Genomic DNA, 21,220 nt, shown 5'->3' on the forward strand with positions numbered 1-21,220 from the left:
AAAAACAATCGACTAACCAATCCATTGTTGACAGAATTCGGTTGTCACATTAATAAATGGTCCTCCGCCGTAGCAGGCACTCAGTTCATGCTTGGGTACTGACTGCTTTTCATCGTCAAAATGAAGGCTTACAATTTCCTTACCAACATTATAACTGAATGAAATTTCCAGTCTGCAGCGAAGTGTGCGCTGATATGAAACTTCCTGACAGGTTAAAACTGTGTGCTGGGCCGAGACTTGAACTCGGGACCTTTGCTATCGCGGGCAAATGGTCTACTAACTGAACTACCTAAGCACGCACAACTCACGGCGCATTCTTTCTTCCAAGAGTGCTAGTTCTGCAAGGTATGCAGGAGAGCTCATGCGAAGTTAGGAAGGTAGGAGACGAGGTACTGGCAGAATTAAAGCTGTGAGGACGGGGCGTGAGTCGTGCTTGGGTAGCTCAGTTGGTAGAGGACTTGCCCGCGAAAGGCAAAGGTCCCGAGTTCGAATCTCGGCCCGGCATACAGTTTTAATCTGCCAGAAAGTTTCAACATTATAACTGTACGTCCACTGAGTGGCAAGAGTAGATGTTTTCAGATGAAGCACATTTAATGCTCCATTGGACAGATAGGTGTTGGTTTGTACGGCTTGATACATCTGGAAGCAGATGCGCTATACTAGTCATTGGAATGGTCCAAGCTAGAGAAGGGCGCTTTGTGCTCTGGGGAATGTTTTCGTGGCATTTCAAAAAATGGCTCTAAGCACTATGGGACTTAACATCTGAGGTCATCAGTCCCCTAGACTTAGAAACTACTTAAACCTAACTAACCTAAGGACATCACGCACATCCATGCCCGAGGCAGGATTCGAACCTGCGACTGTAGGCAGCAGTGCAGTTCCGGACTGAAGCGCCTAGAACCGCTCAGTCACAACGGCCGGCGTGGCATTTCCTTGGTGATCTTGTGATTCTGGAAGGCACACTGGATCAACACAATCTAGCGCTTGGGACCATGTCCACCCCACATGTTTTTCCTTTGCACGTTAGTATTTACCAGCAGGACAATGCAACATGTCACATAACTCAAAGGCCACCGAACTTCAAGAATTAAGTCGCAATCCAACATCTGTGTGACCACCCCGATTGGGTTGTACACACCATGGATCCTCCTCAACCGAGAGGCCTAGTGCAGCTGGCCATGGTATTGGGGCCGCAATGGCTCCACACCCTATCGATACCTTCTAGAACATCGTTGGCTCTCTTCCTGATCTCACAGTGGTTTGCACTGCGGAATGTGGATATTCAGGCTTTTGACAGGTGGTCACATTAATGTATCTGGACACTGTACTTACAGGGCGTTTCAGATAATCTGTTTTCCCTGTAACTCATAATAAGTGAATGCAATATTTATTCAGTTAGATATACAAAAGAAACTCGTTCTGTGGAGTTATGAATATGGTTGACTTCTACTTCTGACATACTTCTGAGACAGATTTGTTCATCACTACATACCATAGCACTGTGATGACCAGACATGCCCAGTACAACCTACCTACAGACAGGATCTCCAGTATGTACAAAGTTATTGTGCGGAACATATTCCGTTTGTGTCACAAATTTTATTCATTGTTTCAGCATCTATCCTTATCACAGGTAAAGTTGGGATTCATTTGTCTCCTGGAAAATGTAATGGCATCATACAAATGTAGTCTATTTGGTTATTTTCCATTAAATACAACAATGAGTTACAGTTTTCTAAATAGACAATAATATTTGTACCATGTAGCCGCTGTATTTAAAGCGACTATGTGCAAATCAGTTTAAATCACATTTCTGTGTCTAGTCATGGAAATAGGAACAAGTGTTCAAAGTTTTAAGTGTGGATCCAACATGGTGTTCACAGGGAGCGTCCAGTGAAGGAATCCATGATTCCAAAATTAAATACGTCGAAAACTCAGATCGATAGGCAAGTGTAACAAATGGTATGTTTATTATAAAAGCTATAAGAATATTATATGGAAGTTATACGGAAGTTTCGAAGTAGTTGGAAAATCTGTTAACAGATGGCCTTGTAAACGCAATACGTAGTGCATATAAACCGTGCGATAATTTCCACCACTGAAACGTGAAAGGATACCGAAGGAAGAGGTTGAAATCATGTTTTCCATCACACAAAGAGTTTTCTATTATTGGAGCACCGCAGGTTAGAACACAGTCTTATGGCAACAATGCGCAGTTTTCAAACAGGATTTAATGTTCCAAAAGGACCCGACACAGAAACTATTTGCAAGCCCTTCGCCAAATTGATGAGCGTCCAATACAGGCCACATGACAGCAAATGGAGTACCGTCTTAACAAGCTTCCAGCATGTAATAGGGTCTGTTAAGTGGGGTACAAAATTTAAATACATCTGTCTCATCTGGCTGCACAAAAATTTTCTGAACTTGTTAAGAGACTTTGTGGAAGTCCTTATGAGTCGGTAGCGGGCAAGGTTGGTGAGTGGTAAGGCACTGGCGCAAATAGATTGTAACAGTTTCAATTAGTTTATTTGGCAATAAGACCAAATAAATTGTACAGTTTCAATTAGTTTATTTAACAATAAGATCAAAATAAAAAGTTACAAGAAGTTTTAGCTCTTTTATTGTCTCAGGCAGACACTTTAGATAAACAATGTAGACACTATTAACTTTTCTGATCTGGTAAACACTCAGAATACTTAGAGCACGAGTAATAGAACATGAAAAACAAATGCAACTATTAGCTGCATTGAAAGGCAATAGAATAAAAAACACAGTAATTGACTTATTACTTTCAGGGCAGGGGCAGATATGGATTCTGACCACAATCTCTTGGTTATGAACTGCAGATTGAAACTGAAGAAACTGCAAAAAGGTGGGAATTTAAGGAGATGGGACCTGCATAAACTGAAAGAACGAGAGGTTGTAGAGAGTTTCAGGGAGAACATAAGGGAACAATTGACAGGAATGGGGCAAAGAAATACAGTAGAAGAAGAATGGGTAGCTCTGAGGGATGAAGTAGTGAAAGCAGCAGATGATCAAGTAGGTAAAAAGACGAGGGCTAATAGAAATCCTTGGGTAACAGAAGAAATATAGAATTTAATTGATGAAAGGAGAAAGTATAAAAATGCAGTAAATGAAGCAGGCAAAAAGGAATACAAACGTCTCAAAAATGAGATCGACAGGAAGTGCAAAATGGCTAAGCAGGGATGGCTAGAGGACAAATGTAAAGATGTAGAGGCTTGTCTCACTAGGGGTAAGATAGATACTACCTACAGGAAAATTAAAGAGACCTTTGGAGAGAAGAGAACCACTTGTATGAATATCAAGAGCTCAGATGGCAACCCAGTTCTAAGCAAAGAAGGGAAGGCAGAAAGGTGAAAGGAGTATATAGAGGGTTTATACAAGGGCGATGTACTTGAGGACAATATTATGGAAATGGAAGAGGATGTAGATGAAGATGAAATGGGAGATACGATACTGCGTGAAGAGTCTGACAGAGCACTGAAAGATCTGAGTCGAAACAAGGCCCCGGGAGTAGACAACATTCCATTAGAACTACTGACGGCCTTGGGAGAGCCAGTCCTGACGAAACTCTACCATCTGGTGAGCAAGATGTATGAGACAGGTGAAATACCCTCAGACTTCAAGAAGAATATAATAATTCCAATCCCAAAGAAAGCCGGTGTTGACAGATGTGAGAATTACCGAACTATCACTTTAATAAGTCACAGCTGCAAAATACTAACGGGAATTCTTTACAGACGAATGGAAAAACTAGTAGAAGCGGACCTCGGGGAAGATCAGTTTGGATTCCGTAGAAATGTTGGAACACGTGAGGGAATACTGACCTTACGACTTATCTTAGAAGAAAGATTAAGAAAAGGCAAACCTACGTTTCTAGCATTTGTAGACTTAGAGAAAGCTTTTGACAATGTTGACTGGAATACTCTCTTTCACATTCTAAAGGTGGCATTAAATACAACAATGAGTTACAGTTTTCTAAATAGACAATAATATTTGTACCATGTAGCCGCTGTATTTAAAGCGACTATGTGCAAATCAGTTTAAATCACATTTCTGTGTCTAGTCATGGAAATAGGAACAAGTGTTCAAAGTTTTAAGTGTGGATCCAACATGGTGTTCACAGGGAGCGTCCAGTGAAGGAATCCATGATTCCAAAATTAAATACGTCGAAAACTCAGATCGATAGGCAAGTGTAACAAATGGTATGTTTATTATAAAAGCTATAAGAATATTATATGGAAGTTATACGGAAGTTTCGAAGTAGTTGGAAAATCTGTTAACAGATGGCCTTGTAAACGCAATACGTAGTGCATATAAACCGTGCGATAATTTCCACCACTGAAACGTGAAAGGATACCGAAGGAAGAGGTTGAAATCATGTTTTCCATCACACAAAGAGTTTTCTATTATTGGAGCACCGCAGGTTAGAACACAGTCTTATGGCAACAATGCGCAGTTTTCAAACAGGATTTAATGTTCCAAAAGGACCCAACACAGAAACTATTTGCAAGCCCTTCGCCAAATTGATGAGCGTCCAATACAGGCCACATGACAGCAAATGGAGTACCGTCTTAACAAGCTTCCAGCATGTAATAGGGTCTGTTAAGTGGGGTACAAAATTTAAATACATCTGTCTCATCTGGCTGCACAAAAATTTTCTGAACTTGTTAAGAGACTTTGTGGAAGTCCTTATGAGTCGGTAGCGGGCAAGGTTGGTGAGTGGTAAGGCACTGGCGCAAATAGATTGTAACAGTTTCAATTAGTTTATTTGGCAATAAGACCAAATAAATTGTACAGTTTCAATTAGTTTATTTAACAATAAGATCAAAATAAAAAGTTACAAGAAGTTTTAGCTCTTTTATTGTCTCAGGCAGACACTTTAGATAAACAATGTAGACACTATTAACTTTTCTGATCTGGTAAACACTCAGAATACTTAGAGCACGAGTAATAGAACATGAAAAACAAATGCAACTATTAGCTGCATTGAAAGGCAATAGAATAAAAAACACAGTAATTGACTTATTACTTTCAGGGCAGGGGCAGATATGGATTCTGACCACAATCTCTTGGTTATGAACTGCAGATTGAAACTGAAGAAACTGCAAAAAGGTGGGAATTTAAGGAGATGGGACCTGCATAAACTGAAAGAACGAGAGGTTGTAGAGAGTTTCAGGGAGAACATAAGGGAACAATTGACAGGAATGGGGCAAAGAAATACAGTAGAAGAAGAATGGGTAGCTCTGAGGGATGAAGTAGTGAAAGCAGCAGATGATCAAGTAGGTAAAAAGACGAGGGCTAATAGAAATCCTTGGGTAACAGAAGAAATATAGAATTTAATTGATGAAAGGAGAAAGTATAAAAATGCAGTAAATGAAGCAGGCAAAAAGGAATACAAACGTCTCAAAAATGAGATCGACAGGAAGTGCAAAATGGCTAAGCAGGGATGGCTAGAGGACAAATGTAAAGATGTAGAGGCTTGTCTCACTAGGGGTAAGATAGATACTACCTACAGGAAAATTAAAGAGACCTTTGGAGAGAAGAGAACCACTTGTATGAATATCAAGAGCTCAGATGGCAACCCAGTTCTAAGCAAAGAAGGGAAGGCAGAAAGGTGAAAGGAGTATATAGAGGGTTTATACAAGGGCGATGTACTTGAGGACAATATTATGGAAATGGAAGAGGATGTAGATGAAGATGAAATGGGAGATACGATACTGCGTGAAGAGTCTGACAGAGCACTGAAAGATCTGAGTCGAAACAAGGCCCCGGGAGTAGACAACATTCCATTAGAACTACTGACGGCCTTGGGAGAGCCAGTCCTGACGAAACTCTACCATCTGGTGAGCAAGATGTATGAGACAGGTGAAATACCCTCAGACTTCAAGAAGAATATAATAATTCCAATCCCAAAGAAAGCCGGTGTTGACAGATGTGAGAATTACCGAACTATCACTTTAATAAGTCACAGCTGCAAAATACTAACGGGAATTCTTTACAGACGAATGGAAAAACTAGTAGAAGCGGACCTCGGGGAAGATCAGTTTGGATTCCGTAGAAATGTTGGAACACGTGAGGGAATACTGACCTTACGACTTATCTTAGAAGAAAGATTAAGAAAAGGCAAACCTACGTTTCTAGCATTTGTAGACTTAGAGAAAGCTTTTGACAATGTTGACTGGAATACTCTCTTTCACATTCTAAAGGTGGCAGGGGTAAAATACAGGGAGCGAAAGGCTATTTACAATTTGTACAGAAACCAGATGGCAGTTATAAGAGTCGAGGGGCATGAAAGGGAAACAGTGGTTGGGAAAGGAGTGAGACAGGGTTGTAGCCTCTCCCCGATGTTATTCAATCTGTATATTGAGCAAGCAGTAAAGGAAACAAAAGAAAAATTCGGAGTAGGTATTAAAATTCATGGAGAAGAAGTAAAAACTTTGAGGTTCGCCGATGAAATTGTAATTCTGTCAGAGACAGCAAAGGACTTGGAAGAGCAGTTGAAAGGAATGGACAGTGTCTTGAAAGGAGGATATAAGATGATCATCAACAAAAGCAAAACGAGGATAATGGAATGTAGTCTAATTAAGTCGGGTGATGCTGAGGGAATTAGATTAGGAAATGAGACACTTAAAGTAGTAAAGGAGTTTTGCTATTTAGGGAGTAAAATAACTAATGATGGTCGAAGTAGAGAGGATATAAAATGTAGACTGGCAATGGCAAGGAAATCGTTTCTGAAGAAGAGAAATTTGTTAACATCGAGTATAGATTTAAGTGTCAGGAAGTCGTTTCTGAAAGTATTTGTATGGAGTGTAGCCATATATGGAAGTGAAACATGGACGATAACTAGTATGGACAAGAAGAGAATAGAAGCTTTCGAAATGTGGTGCTACAGAAGAATGCTGAAGGTAAGGTGGGTAGATCACATAACTAATGAGGAGGTATTGAATAGGATTGGGGAGAAGAGAAGTTTGTGGCACAACTTGACTAGAAGAAGGGATCTGTTGGTAGGACATGTTTTGAGGCATCAAGGGATCACAAATTTAGCATTGGAGGGCAGCGTGGAGGGTAAAAATCGTAGAGGGAGACCAAGAGATGAATACACTAAGCAGATTCAGAAGGATGTAGGTTGCAGTAGTTACTGGGAGATGAAGAAGCTTGCACAGGATAGAGTAGCATGGAGAGCTGCATCAAACCAGTCTCAGGACTGAAGACCACAACAACAACAACAACAACTTTCAAGGCGATCAATGTGTTTAAACGCAATTTTAAAACAGTTGCAATTAGAAGATCGCTTTAGTTGGCAAGCAAAGAAAGTAAAATTCAATAAACAGCATTAGGAAAGTAGCTAACGACAGCAGTCAGATTAAATTTTCAAAACAAAGAACATCATAATTTAACCGTGCACCTCAGGTAGCCAACCATGTTTCACATGAGTTACCAAAACGCAGAGGGCAGTTCTTGAACCTTCGGGAAACAAGGCACTCCATCGCGTTAGTTTTAATTACTTACTGCTTCGAGGCCTGTATCCAACAACAGGCTGCGTGAAACACATCGAAAGTCTTTAACGTTTCAAATACTACTTAAACAAGCACACAGGATTGAATCAGAATTTTAAAAGACGCAAAGTAGATCAAATATTTAGTCTTCAGACAGTAAGAGCAAATAATAATCAAGACACGTTTAGAGCAAACATTAAGTGGCCACCAGCTTGAGTGGCTGAAGGAATCAAATATAAATATCAATCAACGCCGAAGTGGCGCAGAACAAGTCGAAAGCAAGTAACAAAAAACGTCAGCTGTATTTATCAGTACCACCAGCCTCACGCAATTTTATAAGTACTGTAAACATAAAAAATATTGAATACATATGGACAGTGTCCGCCCACCAGCCAGTAGGCTGACAAAGCAACGCTCAGCCAAATGTGAGGGACAACTTTGTAAAAATTTAACTAGGGTAAAACACTTGCTTATTAAAAGGATAACACACTCGCTTATTAAAAAGTTAGAACCAAACTTAACAAGAAACAGCACACTTCTTTATTAAAGGAAAAAGAATTTTGTGAACCTACAGCAAGATGCAGGAAAAATGTGTCTGCAGCCTGTTGTATGCAGTCTGTCGAAGTTGCGGTGAGATAAATACTTTATTTACACTGACTAGTTTGGGACATGAGGTCCATTGCCAAATCATCGCCTTCATCATTAAATATTGACCGGTAATACAACTCGTACATTTACAAGTAGCCACGATTATTCCTTTTTGAGAGAGCGATTGAATTTAAGTAGTCATGATTTCTTCTTCTTTCTTAGTTCTTCCCAAATTCTCTTCATACGCTCACTGTGTTCTCTCTTGCGTTCTTCCGACCACCTTTTCCCCGTTCTGTTCTCCGTATGTTCTTGTTTAAGTGTCTGTTTCTGTATGATGTTTCTAAACTGTTCTCTATTGTTTATGTTGTCTTGAGTGATACCCAGTTCTTTATAATGTCTTCTTCTGCTTCAGTGATCCACTTTGTCTTGTTTTTGCTCTTGTTTACTATCTTAAAGATTTGTCTTGTGAGCCTGCTTTTATTCATCCTGCTGATATGTCCATAAAATTTCATCCTTCTCTTTCTAATTACAATTTTATTATTATATTATATATATTATTATATTATATTATTATTATATTATAATATGTTTATTTATATATATATATATATATATATATATATATATATATATATGAGTAATATTTACAAAAAGGGTGTTAGCAGTGCTTCTTGCCGGACAGCACCAGTGGCCAATGCGCCCACACAAGTCGTGACGTCACATATACACAGGGAAATGAGTCCCAGTAATCAGGATGGTGGAACCTAAGGCAGAACACAGGGATTTTTCAGAAATTCCCCCCTCCGGCACCTGACAGCAGAAAAGTAGATGTACACCATAGTTTCCATGTTGTTAAAATCGCCACAAGCCCCCTGTCCATCAACTAGGGCAGCGCATTCTGGGACTCGGATGCCAGTCCTCGACTCGCCACTGTCCAAGCAGGAAACGAGCAGCCACTTCCGTTAACAGTCAACACGTCCACATGGATACTCCGGTAGGACTCAACCGCCGAAGCCAATTCCTCGGTCGTTACAAAGATCCGTCTGCAAACTGTCGCCCCCCACAAGTCGCAGTATTGTAGTGAACGCTCGAACTGGCCGCAGCTAATGCACGAGCACTACGTCGCTGTTCCCGAGCAAAATACACGAGCCGAAGTTACCAGGCAACCAGCCAAAGACGTTGCGCTAGAGAGGCCTGTATCGATAAAGACTCTCACACAGCTCACGTTTCATAAGAATTTTACAGTTTAGATCATTATCCGTTATGTTCTTACTCTACGTTGATGACTTTTGTTTTATTTCAATCAATACCCAAATCAGTCCTCTTTTGCAGACGATTGAAGGTTTATTGCCAAGCAGAACAAAGAAGCAATGAGTCTATCGCTATAGGGTGTACCCACAATGTAACGTCCATAGTCGCAAGATTGTGATAATTGTGACAAATTCTTGACTATTTGAAAAGTAGCTATGATGCATCACCGCACAGTGGTCTGCACGGTCATGCTATACTTGCCAGATGAAATGGTCCATTTCCATGACCACCCTGTTCACCAGATGTCACGTATCTCGACTTCTTCTTATAGAGTTGTTAAATATATCCTGTAAGGAACAAAGTATGGGCTATCACTGACCTCAATCAGATGATTGCTGATGCTGTTATCAACTTTGATGATGATATACGACAGCGCAGTTGACAAGTAATCGAGTAGCATCTTTATTTGTGTCTATCAATTAATAGCGCCGGTATGCTGTAGAGGTGCATTAATTGGGACAGGAAAAATAACAAATTGCACATACATTTCTTTTGATAGACCTGTGCTGTATTTTTTATTAATTTTTAATAGACTTTATGGACACCCTGTCATATGTGTTCCACAGGGTTCAGTGTGAGGAACATAACTGATTTCGCTCTCATTTATTATTTTATTCTGCTCAAGAATAAAATTAGTCCTTTTTTGCAGAAATCCGTCTATTGCAATACGTCTCTCATGTCATTTACACGAGTTCCAAGTAGATGAGGAGATGCAGACATACTTTGCGTGTGTTTCGGCCCAAGGAATGCCGCAGTTTTTGAGTCCATAACGAAAGCAGACCCATACACTTAATTCTGGACGTGTACCTGACTGATCAGTCCTGTGTCAGAGCAGCTAAGCTCTGAGTTTAGTTTGCCCACATGGACCGAGACAAAATACACTTGTGTTTCTGTCCACTGCTAGGGTAGGACCCATGCAATGACGCTGCCTGCACTTCCTATGGCTCTATGATTTCAAATTCGAAGACCTTGTCTAATGTTCCATTTCGATGTATTTTTCTAGGCTGAAAAACACATAAATTGATGGTGAGAACGTTACTTTCAAGCAGGATTTATGTTATATTCTATTCACATAAATTTCAACTTTATAGATAGGATTCCTTTGTGCCGAAGTTTCACGTGGTGCCTCTAACAAGATTTTTCATTTCTTTGCTTATGTGTCGTGTGTCTTTTCGGAGTAATGGTCAATAATTACAGCAATTTTTAGTCTTTTGGTCCTGCTCCATTGTATGTACCTTTTAAGAACATTATGTTGTAATGTTGTTGCATTAATTTGTTCTGAAAGCGGTGCCGATATTCAAGACCATAAAAGCGGGCTAAAAGCCGTGAGCTATTTGAGGAAGTTAACCTTGCATTACTGAGCAACTGTTTCACCAGGTATCCAGTCTAGCTTACCAAATTCCCAACCAGACTAACATTAATTATAATCTTTTAATCGTCATACGACACGACAACCGGTGATATATATATATACATATAAAAGACAATTTAAATAAAAAGAAATAAATCAGTTTATATTTGGACATTTATTTTAACATTGATCATTGTTCCATTAAAATTTCAACATATTAAACTTGTTTCATAACTAAACTGGTGCCTTATATAGGATTGTGAAAATTTGAGTTTGTAATCTTACGGAACACATCAAATATGGAACGAAGCTTGGGAGACTGGATACAACACTGCATTCATAAAATAACACACAAAGAACGTTGAAACATATGCAAGAGGAAATTAACCACAACCAATCAATTCAATTTTCACCCAAAGAAGTTACGTTCGTAGTGCAATCCTGTCCATCAGGAAATTACCATACACTGGTATATTAAATTCATACTAACTCTCTGTGAAATCCTCCTGAAAAGAATAACTGAGGGCTATTTTGTTGGTTACACTACAGGCTCCACGTGGTCAACTTGGTTTACACAAAGAGTGTAACTCCGCAATAATTTTGATAATTAAAATAAATTACATCGAAACACAAATTACAAAAGAAAAACCTCCAACTGGTTACTATCGTCTTACTATTAACCTGATGGGTCAAACAATTGTATAAGCACGTGGTACTGGTCTCACAAAGTACACCCCACGTGGGTTGAACATAAAGAAAAGTTGCTATATTGAAAAATATTGTCAAGACGAGACGTTATAATCACACACACATTCGCATTTAAGATTGATGATCTTAGTTAGAGTTACAGATCATCCACACTTGGTTCCACTTTACTCACAAAGTAGTGACAAAGCAACTACTGGAAGATATTCTGAACTTCACACTCTAATTACACTGCGTTGCCATTTAAGATAACATTAGATATTTTAGATCTAAACCTGAAATAAAGGTGATTAAATTTTCAGTTAGGCTGAACTTAAGAAATATATTGTCCTACGGACTTAGCAGAGACGAGCTTAGCCGGAGATCTTACCACTTCAGACGCTCGCCGCAGACCGACTGCTTGGGCCCTACCGAGGGTGCTTAACAGATACAAACGGAAGTGACCAGAGAGGCAGCTTCCTATACCAACATGACAAGGGATGGACAGGACCATACTAAGAATAGAAACCTCTCTGCATTTAGAAAGCGTAGCTATCTGTTCCGACGTTGGTCCTACTGTTCTCTAGCAGACAGGCTTGTCTGCTACCATCAAGCATGCAACTAGAAATACATTTGCTCATTCATCCTTTCACACAGAAGGGAAGGGGGATGACAGTATCTTATCACATACAGTATATAAAAGAAAGCAGATGTAGGTTCCGTATGAGACTGTGTGACATAAATTACACATTAACTGTGTTTGAGTAGTGTGACAGATCGTTCTTGTTTATGTGTAAAAGTAACACGTTCCACTGCTCAGTCTCCTCCCAGATAGTCAGAAACTCCACAGTAAATTTAGAAGAGGAATTTATACCGTAAATGACAACAGATTTAAGAAATTAACATGAAAGGAATCCAACAGAGACCTTTCAATGTGATTACGATTCCTAAAACGCTGCTAAGTCACATTGTTTTATTCGACACAATAGATCTACTTCCGCAAATATCCACCGTCAGGTTGCGTGTGATTAAATGGTATACGATGTTGGATGAGTATTTCTAAGATTATATGTAAGTATTCATTTGAAAATATTATTATACAATTTGTTACCTATAGCAGATGGGTTTAACAGCCATACATTATCATCGGCTGGATAAGTAACTGTCAGTGTCAATGAAACTCACCAACAGCTGTGTAATTTAAGATATTATTTTTTTTATTTTGAAGGCTACTAGTTTCAGCATTTCATTACTATTTCTTTGACTTGCTATCGAGTCTTCGAGTGAACCACTAGTGTAACGATTGAATTGACGATATCTAGAGATTTATGGCTCTATATGACATATTCGTTTATTTGGGGCCTGAAGATAACACAGTGAACACCTGAAACTGGTAGGCTTCAAAATAAAATAAAATAACATTTTAAATTACACTGCTGTTGGTGAATTTCATTGACATTGACAATACATCACCGCGGCTCTGTCACATTCTCTTTGTTTTAATTACACTCCATTAGGTTTCTTGCAGTAGCTATACCAGATATCAAATGTTATTTGATATAATTTTCAGATTGTCTTCCTTCCATTTGGAGTAATAAGCATGTGACAGCTTATTTCACAGATACACCAGCGATATTGTAGGTTACACCAGAGACACCAATAATAAAGAGTACCGACATTACAGCATAATAAACAGAACTGACTCTAACCATACAACATCGTTGGTACACCTGTGAAATAAATTGTCACACGATTATTGCTCTGAAGGAAAGGCAGACAATCAGAAAATTATATCAGGAAACAAGTTATATCTGGTGTAACCAACCATTGTTACTCGAAGAACACTAATCGAGTGCAACTAAAACAAAAAGACAGGGAGAGAACCACGAAAACGTATGGATATCAAATCCATATGAGGTATGTAACAAATTTCATAATAACATTTTCTAATTATTTTTTACTTATGATGTTAGAAACATTGTTTCAGAAGTATATACCATTTAATTACAGATAACATTACTATAGCTATTTGCCGAAATAGGTTTATTACATCGAATAGAACGCTCTGATTTAGTAGCGCTTTTTGTAATTGTAAATATACAATAATTATATCAATTTTTCTTTATTTATCTCTCACCCTAAGGCCACTCATAATTTGCCATCCTTTCGTGGACAGCTACGAAGTGTTCATTTGTTCTTTGTCTAAAGTCGTAGCTGATGCGAGCACATTTCAATGAAAAGTTCTGCTTTCATTGGAATCGTTATTTAGACAGACTGTTAAAAGCAGTGACTTGTTTTTTTTAAATACCTTTCTATTGGAATTGGGCAAAGACTCCTCAACAAATAAATTTAGTAAAGAGGTGATAGTTATAACTCGCTATAGCCCATTCAGGATAAGGCAACCAACTTTCACCACATGAAGTGGAATTTTGTTCATGACTCGCAGTGAACCATGACTTTCCCCTTATTCGGAAGGAAGACTTTGATTTATTATCAGCGGTTCACTAAGTGCAACGCTCGCAACGGGTCTGCGAGAACAAACTCTGCCCCAACAAAGAAAATTGTGAGATCCGCACGACCTTACGGAGACCGATTAAGCAAGGCATTTATTGGTTAGTTAATTTGCTGACCATAAGGATCGAAGGTCTTGGAAGCTGCTCTTGTGTGGGAGGAGAGTTTCATTGAATTGATGAATCCAGATAGAAATTAGTATGGCATCATTATTTAAAAAGGGCGTAAAAAAGAACTTACATAAATACAATAAAATAATGTCGTTATTTCCTCTCGTACAGATGCTACTGAACATAAAATTTTGCGGGAGGAAGGAAAGATTGATTCAACAGTCTGCTCTCTCCACAATGGCGTGGCGAGAAGAGGCCTAAAATAGTACGCTGCCATTTTTACAAAACAGTTCACTTGTCATCATGCACTCACCACTTTCGTAGACCGAACGGAGTAAGGGATAAATACCAGGATAAGAATAAGTGGCATCCCCACCGAAAACCAGGTCACTCATGGAAATATCCATCACAACAATACTCATTTAAGCGAAGAAAATAGAATCCCTGCAAGGCTGAGAAGTTGCTAAGGAATCAGCGGTACGCAGTACCAACCGCTCGCCACGTGGTCGCGTGTTCTAGCAAACAGGACCATCAGTCCATTTTGCGAAATTAGAATCTAGAAACGTAAATCCACACGCGTATCACAAGAAAAAGGCTAAAGAATAGATGCTGAAGCAGGACCAGAATGTTTACCCTAATATGGCCCATAGCTAACCTCGCTCTCGTAAAGGACAAAGGACGCCAAGTTCAATATTACTCAAGAATTATCGAATTTACGAAACAAAATTTATGAGAAACGAAAAGAAAATAGTGCTCTCTCGATAACGAACCTCTAGTGCTCTAAGTGCATTGTAACCAACGCTAAGCTGGCACTCACTGAGTACAGCTATACTTATCGAAATCAGCATCGCGACCTCAGGTCTCCACCGGCGAGCAGGAATAGAACTGAACTGACCGAGGTTCACGTCTCTAAAGGATACCTGTGAGCGTTGGGTCGCTAGAATTGGCGCGCTCCTAACCCAGCCAATCGGAGGCCACGGGATTGCCGCGGAACACGATGCCGAACACTGGAAAATGGCTCGTGATACGTCAGAAAACGGTCAGAGTTTCGTCATGGAGTCTATTTTGGAACGTTAAAAGCGAGTGAGAAGTTAAGCTTCAGGGGTGGCATCACAACTTGTGAGACTAGGAAGGGGGACAACAATTATATAGCATTCAAACTGGCCCCAGACGCTCCCTACAGCAACGAGAGAAAAGCCATCATGGCTGCTCCAGGGAGACATAAATTGGGTTCGCAAATAACCAAGATATCCCGCGCACGTTCTCTCTCACTAACCAGCATAATATTGTGTAGAAAACTGTGAAGCCGTAAGGTATCCCACTGCAATTGCAAGATGGTGAAAGAATTGCAAAACGAATAAAATATTAAAGTCGTGGATAGTCAATGAGAATGAAACGCACGTCTCTGTCATAGGCAGATTGTATGGTTATTTCTGTGCAAGCATATTACAGGAAGTACCGGGTGATCAAAAAGTCAGTATAAATTTGAAAACTTAATAAACCACGGAATAATGTAGATAGAGGGGTAAAAATTGACACACATGTTTGGAATGACATGAGGTTTTATTAGAACCATAAAAAACACCCCATTTTGCTAGACGCGTGAAAGATCTCTTTCGCGCGTCGTTTGGTAATGATCGTGTGCTCAGCCGCCACTTTCGTCACTGCTTGGCCTCCCAGGTCCCCAGACCTCAGTCTGTGCGATTATTGGCTTTGGGGTTACCTGAAGTCGCAAGTGTATCGTGATCGACCGACATCTCTAGGGACGCTAAAAGACAACATCGGACGCCAATGCCTCACCATAACTCCGGACATGCTTTACAGTGTTGTTCACAACATTATTCCTCGAGTACAGCTAGTGTTGAGGAATGATGGTGGACATATTGAGCATTTCCTGTAAGGAATATCATCTTTGCTTTGTCTTACTTTGTTACGCTAATTATTGCTATTCTGATCAGATGAAGCGCCATCTGTCGGACATGTTTTGAATGTTTGTATTGTTTTGGTTCTAATAAAACCTCATGTCATTCCAAGCATATGTGTCAATTTGTACCTCTATCTACATTATTCAGTTTTCAAATTTATACTGACTTTTTGATCACCCAGTATAAGGTATACTTAATCTGCTGAGAAATTCATGGCATGTACTGAACGTGAATATGTTGAGAGTGACTATTGTGACATGTCTTTTATTAGTTAGTGTGAGGTTATACCACATCACCAATGCATGCTCTCTCTCTCTCTCTCTCTCTCTCTCTCTAAGAGAGAATGCAGTGTATATTCAAGTACTTTTATCAGGTTTGAGTGTGTCGGTCTTGATCAGGTATTACTGAAATGTATGTTCGAGATTTCCGATCTTGATTGTTGAGCTATGAAAGTCATTCCAGTCTCCGAATATCTCATAAAAATAAGGCAGACCGCTTTAATATTCATTCATGGCTCGAAATCTTGAGTAAAATTGGAAAGTTTTTAGAACATTGGCACTGAAGTTATGGTACCATTCAGAGACCGCACTGGCACACCAGAGTCAGCAGTGCACACTAAAACCACAGACATTAGCGGCATCTCGCTGCAGTCTGTAACGAAGAATGGGAGAGGCTGAAGAAGTCACTTCCTCTCTAGCAGTGCCCTCACACGGAGGTCAATATAGAGCCGAGCATGGAAGCGCCCTGGCGCAGTACGTTCCTCAGCTGAAGCAGACATCACTGAATATTTTAAAGTCTCGGACGGAAGTGCAATTCTGTAAATCACTGTACTTAAAGAGAAGCGTTTGTTATATAGCGCTTCAGGTGATGCTATAATAGTCAATGACAGCTGGAAAGTATCCAGCATCAATGTGGCAAAGAACTGTATCAAGTACACTTTTTTATTCATTCGTGTAATAAAGTAAACTAATGTTTTGTACGTGGTAGTTAAGATGAGCCGTCTCCCAGAGCAATCAATGAACCCACAGGTGTGGTCGGACGATTGAAATTATGGTCACAGCAGAAGTCATATGAGGAATGTATTCAGGTGGAATTTAAAAAGGGACTAACAAGATAGTGATAATTATAACAGACAGCTGTGTATTTGAGTGGTGACAGCCGTAGCAAATTCATAGGGCGTAACGGCTCAGCGGTAGCAGTTAATTGCAGGTGGCCGCATTTAAGGCGGGCAGAAACCAGCCAGCCATCCGGCCGTGTTCTCCGCCGCCTGGCTGTTCCTCCGGCTTCGGCGCGACAAGCTGAGGATGCGGCGCGCGGCACGGGATCAGCTATGCAGATCCGCGATAAGCCAGCCGCGGCCAACGAGGACGCTCTAAGCTCCAGGGCGGAGCCCGACCTGTGGACCGAAACCCGCACCGGGTTATCTACCGCTGCGCTCGCCCAGAAGGATAATTCTCTGAGCGCGGTAGCTACTCTACCTACTGCGCCGCGGGTCGTCGTTAATCTCTCAGCTTAGCTTACAAATCGGCTAGCTTCAAACTTAGGAAAAACACACAGAATGAACTGTTACAGTAGTAAGTTCGAACAACATGGAAACGGACGCCGCAGCGTCTGTGTAGGGAGAAATAACAACGGGCGTTCCACAGGGTTCGATTTTGGAGCCATTACTGTTCTTGCTCTGTGTCAACATTTTAAAATCTCGTTTGAAGCAGTCTTTTTTGCAGATGATACGATGCTTTATGATCAAACTCAACAAAGAAGCAATGAGTAGTAAATCATGGTTTTGTGAACTGGCGTTTTTGGGGGGGAATGTGAACAAGTTAATTTACGTGATACTCAAGGATGTGCATAAAAATTTTACATGCTATTAATTCAGAAATATTCCGGTTTAAAGATTAGTTTCCGTGTTTCCGAAATTGTTATGGGGAGTGTAAATGGGAAATGAAAGAATTATCCTATTACAGAAGCAAAACATAAGTGTGAATGACTAACCAACGAGTTCATAACAAAAAGACTAGCACAGACAAAGCGAATATTCCTCACCAAAAGAAATCCAGTAGTGCCAAATAAGTTCTGGGTAGTAAATGAAATATGACATTGTTAAACTGGAGCACACGATCTGTTTTGAAAAAGACTATTCGCAATCTCCTTGATCGCATTGAGTGAATTGGTTCGACTCTTATAAATCATTAGAACTAAAATCCCGAAAATGAGCAAGTGTAAAATTGCCATTAAACATTAAAGGCTATATAAATATTAAAATGAGCATCAGAGTCCTGATCAATACAGATTCTCATTTTTAATTAAATGAAGGTAAATTTCGTGTGGCACTGTGTAGGCAGGAATATCCCACAGCATGGGTTCAGCCAGCTAGACGGAGAGAATGTTCTTCATCTGCCAACAGTGGCCCTGTGCATATGGACATGCGAGAGCTGGCTCGTATTTGTATTTGCACAGTGTAGGTGAGTATAGCGGCTACGTGTACACTGTAGAGATTGTGGAGTGTGATGACGACGGTAAGGAAAGGGAAGGGGTGAAAGTCAGTGCTGCCGAGCAACATGTCCCCATCCGATGGACGCACACCCTCACTACATCAGACTCTGCAGACACGTTTGCACATTAGTCCAGGACATTGGCACAAATTCTGTGATCACTTGTCCCTCTGCTGGCCAAATACTGGCAGCGAAAATTTCATCCATCAACAGGATTCGAACTGGGTTACCTCCGAGTCGAACGCCGCTGCATAAGCGTGCGTTAGCGAAATCAGCTAGGAAGGCAGGTTCACAATTCTAATGTCACCTACACACCTTCCTTTAGGTGTATTTATCTAAGGTGTACGTATAAAAGGTATCACACGGAATATACGACAACTACCAACAATACGACAAACAAACAACTACTGAATATCATGTAGTGCCCTGACATGCAACGCTCCAAGTAATATATCAATACACACACACACGATCAAAATACATAAACACAAAACATTTCAGATGAGAATAGCTCTAGGTTCTAGCGAGACGTTCTCATCTGAAATAGGTAAAAATAGGCTATTATCAACCAACAAGCTACTCAGACAACCAAATATAGTATATCGCTTCCCTCTACATATTGCAACTTATTTTCACCACACTTATTGCATCACATTCTTTTTTTCTTGGACATTTCCATTACATAAATTACATTCTCCTCAACTAGGCAGAAACATATCATATAGAACCACTTTAACAATTCTTAAGTATCCCATTATCTATAACCTTAGAGAAATTTTTATATATTATGTCCTTTATCTTATTTAAAAAGCATTAACAATTGTTCACCAATAACACTGTAATATTAAGTCTCTGCTGTTACATTTTGAAGCATCCGACCAACCTTACATTTCAATGCGATGGATTACTCTGTACTTTTGATGGAATGAATACACCTTCCGTTAGGGCATCGTCCTATGAGTTGGGATTCAGCAGACAACTCTTTAGGTCCAATTTGCATCCATTCCCCACGCTACATGTCGCACCAACCTCCAGTCCATTCACGTTACTGTCATACATCGCCCACAGCAGTCAGTTTTTGGCGAATTCGAGAAATTGTTTGTGACATCATACAACACGAAAATTACCAATGAGGTCACCCTTGCTGGGAGCTAATAATTAAGTAATATAAAGGATGTGGGATTAAGGGGTTGACGTATGAATGGAACAGATTTCTTAGATGATTAAACCATGAAAGAAATGTATTTACTTCAGCAACATTTATTCAAACCAAGAGAAAATTACAAATCTCAGGGCCGAATGGACTGGCGTGGGTGCGACTCAGTTATTAAGGGGAAGAAGAGGGAGAGGACGACTCCCCTCGCCATTCTTCGTGATTAGACTCGCGGTAATGACGACAGCGGGCGCTGCGTCGGCACTTCACGTCGCCTCGGAACTGTGTGGCGCGGGTCGGCCGCTGTACCCAGTATCCTGCGGCTGTGTAGAGGGGCCCAGGCACGGTTTCTGCGTCGTCTGCCCGTTGTGGACTGCGTGGCCAAAGCCGCGATACCTCGGTGTCGGAAGGCGGAAGTTAGCGATGGATGGAAGAGCCCCCAGGTCCTCCCGCTACCACGCTGTCTCACTGATTGCCACTTCACTCCCCCTCCACTTCTCAGATCAACGGTTCTTCGAAATTTTCACGCGGCGTTGTCATTGGCGGACTCAGTTTGAAATGCCGTCCAGTGAGTGATCCTTATTTCATTACGACGCCTCTCCGTGCTGCGTGGAGATTCCCTATCTTGCGTGGGCCGCTGTGTGATTCGGGAATCAGCTCCTTTCTAAAGATATCACCAGTTTTGGTGGCACACTATTCTGATGTTTTTCTGCATTCCGAAGTTGTTGTAAGAGCGGCAGCACAACACTTCTTTGTAACCGCTTCCTGTGTATGAGCTCCGGACTCATTTGTATTTGGGCTTCGCCTCAGAGTCTGCTGACATCCATGGTTTATAAGGTTCTTACTGTCCTGAAAACATCTTTTTTAACAAGGTTGACTTCTTCCACACGCCTCCCTATGCGAACTCTTTGCACTTTGTATGCGCTCCTCCCAGTGTGTGGAGTGCTAGAATTGTCGACACGTTCTTGCTTTCTAAGGAAGGTAAAACGACTGCTTCTGGGCCAGAAGAATTCACATGCTTTCGCGTTGCATTCTTGACCTTCCATCCTAATGGCATCAGGGGTCCATCAGTTTTTGGCGCCCTTCATATTGTCCGCCAGGCTCTTTACAACGTTTCCTTAAGTGAGGCGAGGGCGTCCGCCCAGCTTCCTTTTGAGTGCTTGCAGAATGGCTCCAGCGGTCGCTTTCCGGACGCTCGCCGCATGGAATCCGATGGGCTTCCACCTGCGCTGCTGGTCGTGTGAGTCGGCGAATGTGGCCCCCAGCGGAGGTAGCACACATATTGTGATGACTATAAGCTTTTGATACGGAATATTGGGAGTCAAGGTAAAGTGGTACTTCAATGTTCCCTTGGCCCATTTAGCGCGCGAACACACACACACACACACACACACACACACACACACACTTCAAAAAGAAAACAAATATCTTCACTCGCTAGTTGTAAGATTAACTTCTTTCTCACTCATGTGGAATTTTGAGGTGGGATTACATTTTCAGTTGTGCCCTACTGAAGGCGCTCCCGTGGTCCCGGTCGCCTACGGTGGGCTGGATGACCTCACAAGTTGTCAGGAT

The 21,220-nt window shown here is 40.8% G+C and overlaps 1 protein-coding gene across 1 annotated transcript in view; it reads left to right on the top strand.

Moving 5' to 3' along the window:
• Nucleotides 1–17,330: 17,330 nt before the first annotated feature.
• The window catches only part of LOC126424566 (salivary glue protein Sgs-3-like), a 65,826-nt gene continuing 61,936 nt past the window's right edge, over nt 17,331–21,220 (top strand). Inside the window, exon 1 of the mRNA XM_050087310.1 lies at nt 17,331–17,465. Coding sequence (XP_049943267.1) covers nt 17,331–17,465 — 135 coding nt within the window. The remainder of the gene's footprint in view (nt 17,466–21,220) is intronic.

This window comes from Schistocerca serialis, chromosome 10 (genome assembly GCF_023864345.2).
Source record: "Schistocerca serialis cubense isolate TAMUIC-IGC-003099 chromosome 10, iqSchSeri2.2, whole genome shotgun sequence".
Lineage (NCBI taxonomy): Eukaryota > Metazoa > Arthropoda > Insecta > Orthoptera > Acrididae > Schistocerca > Schistocerca serialis.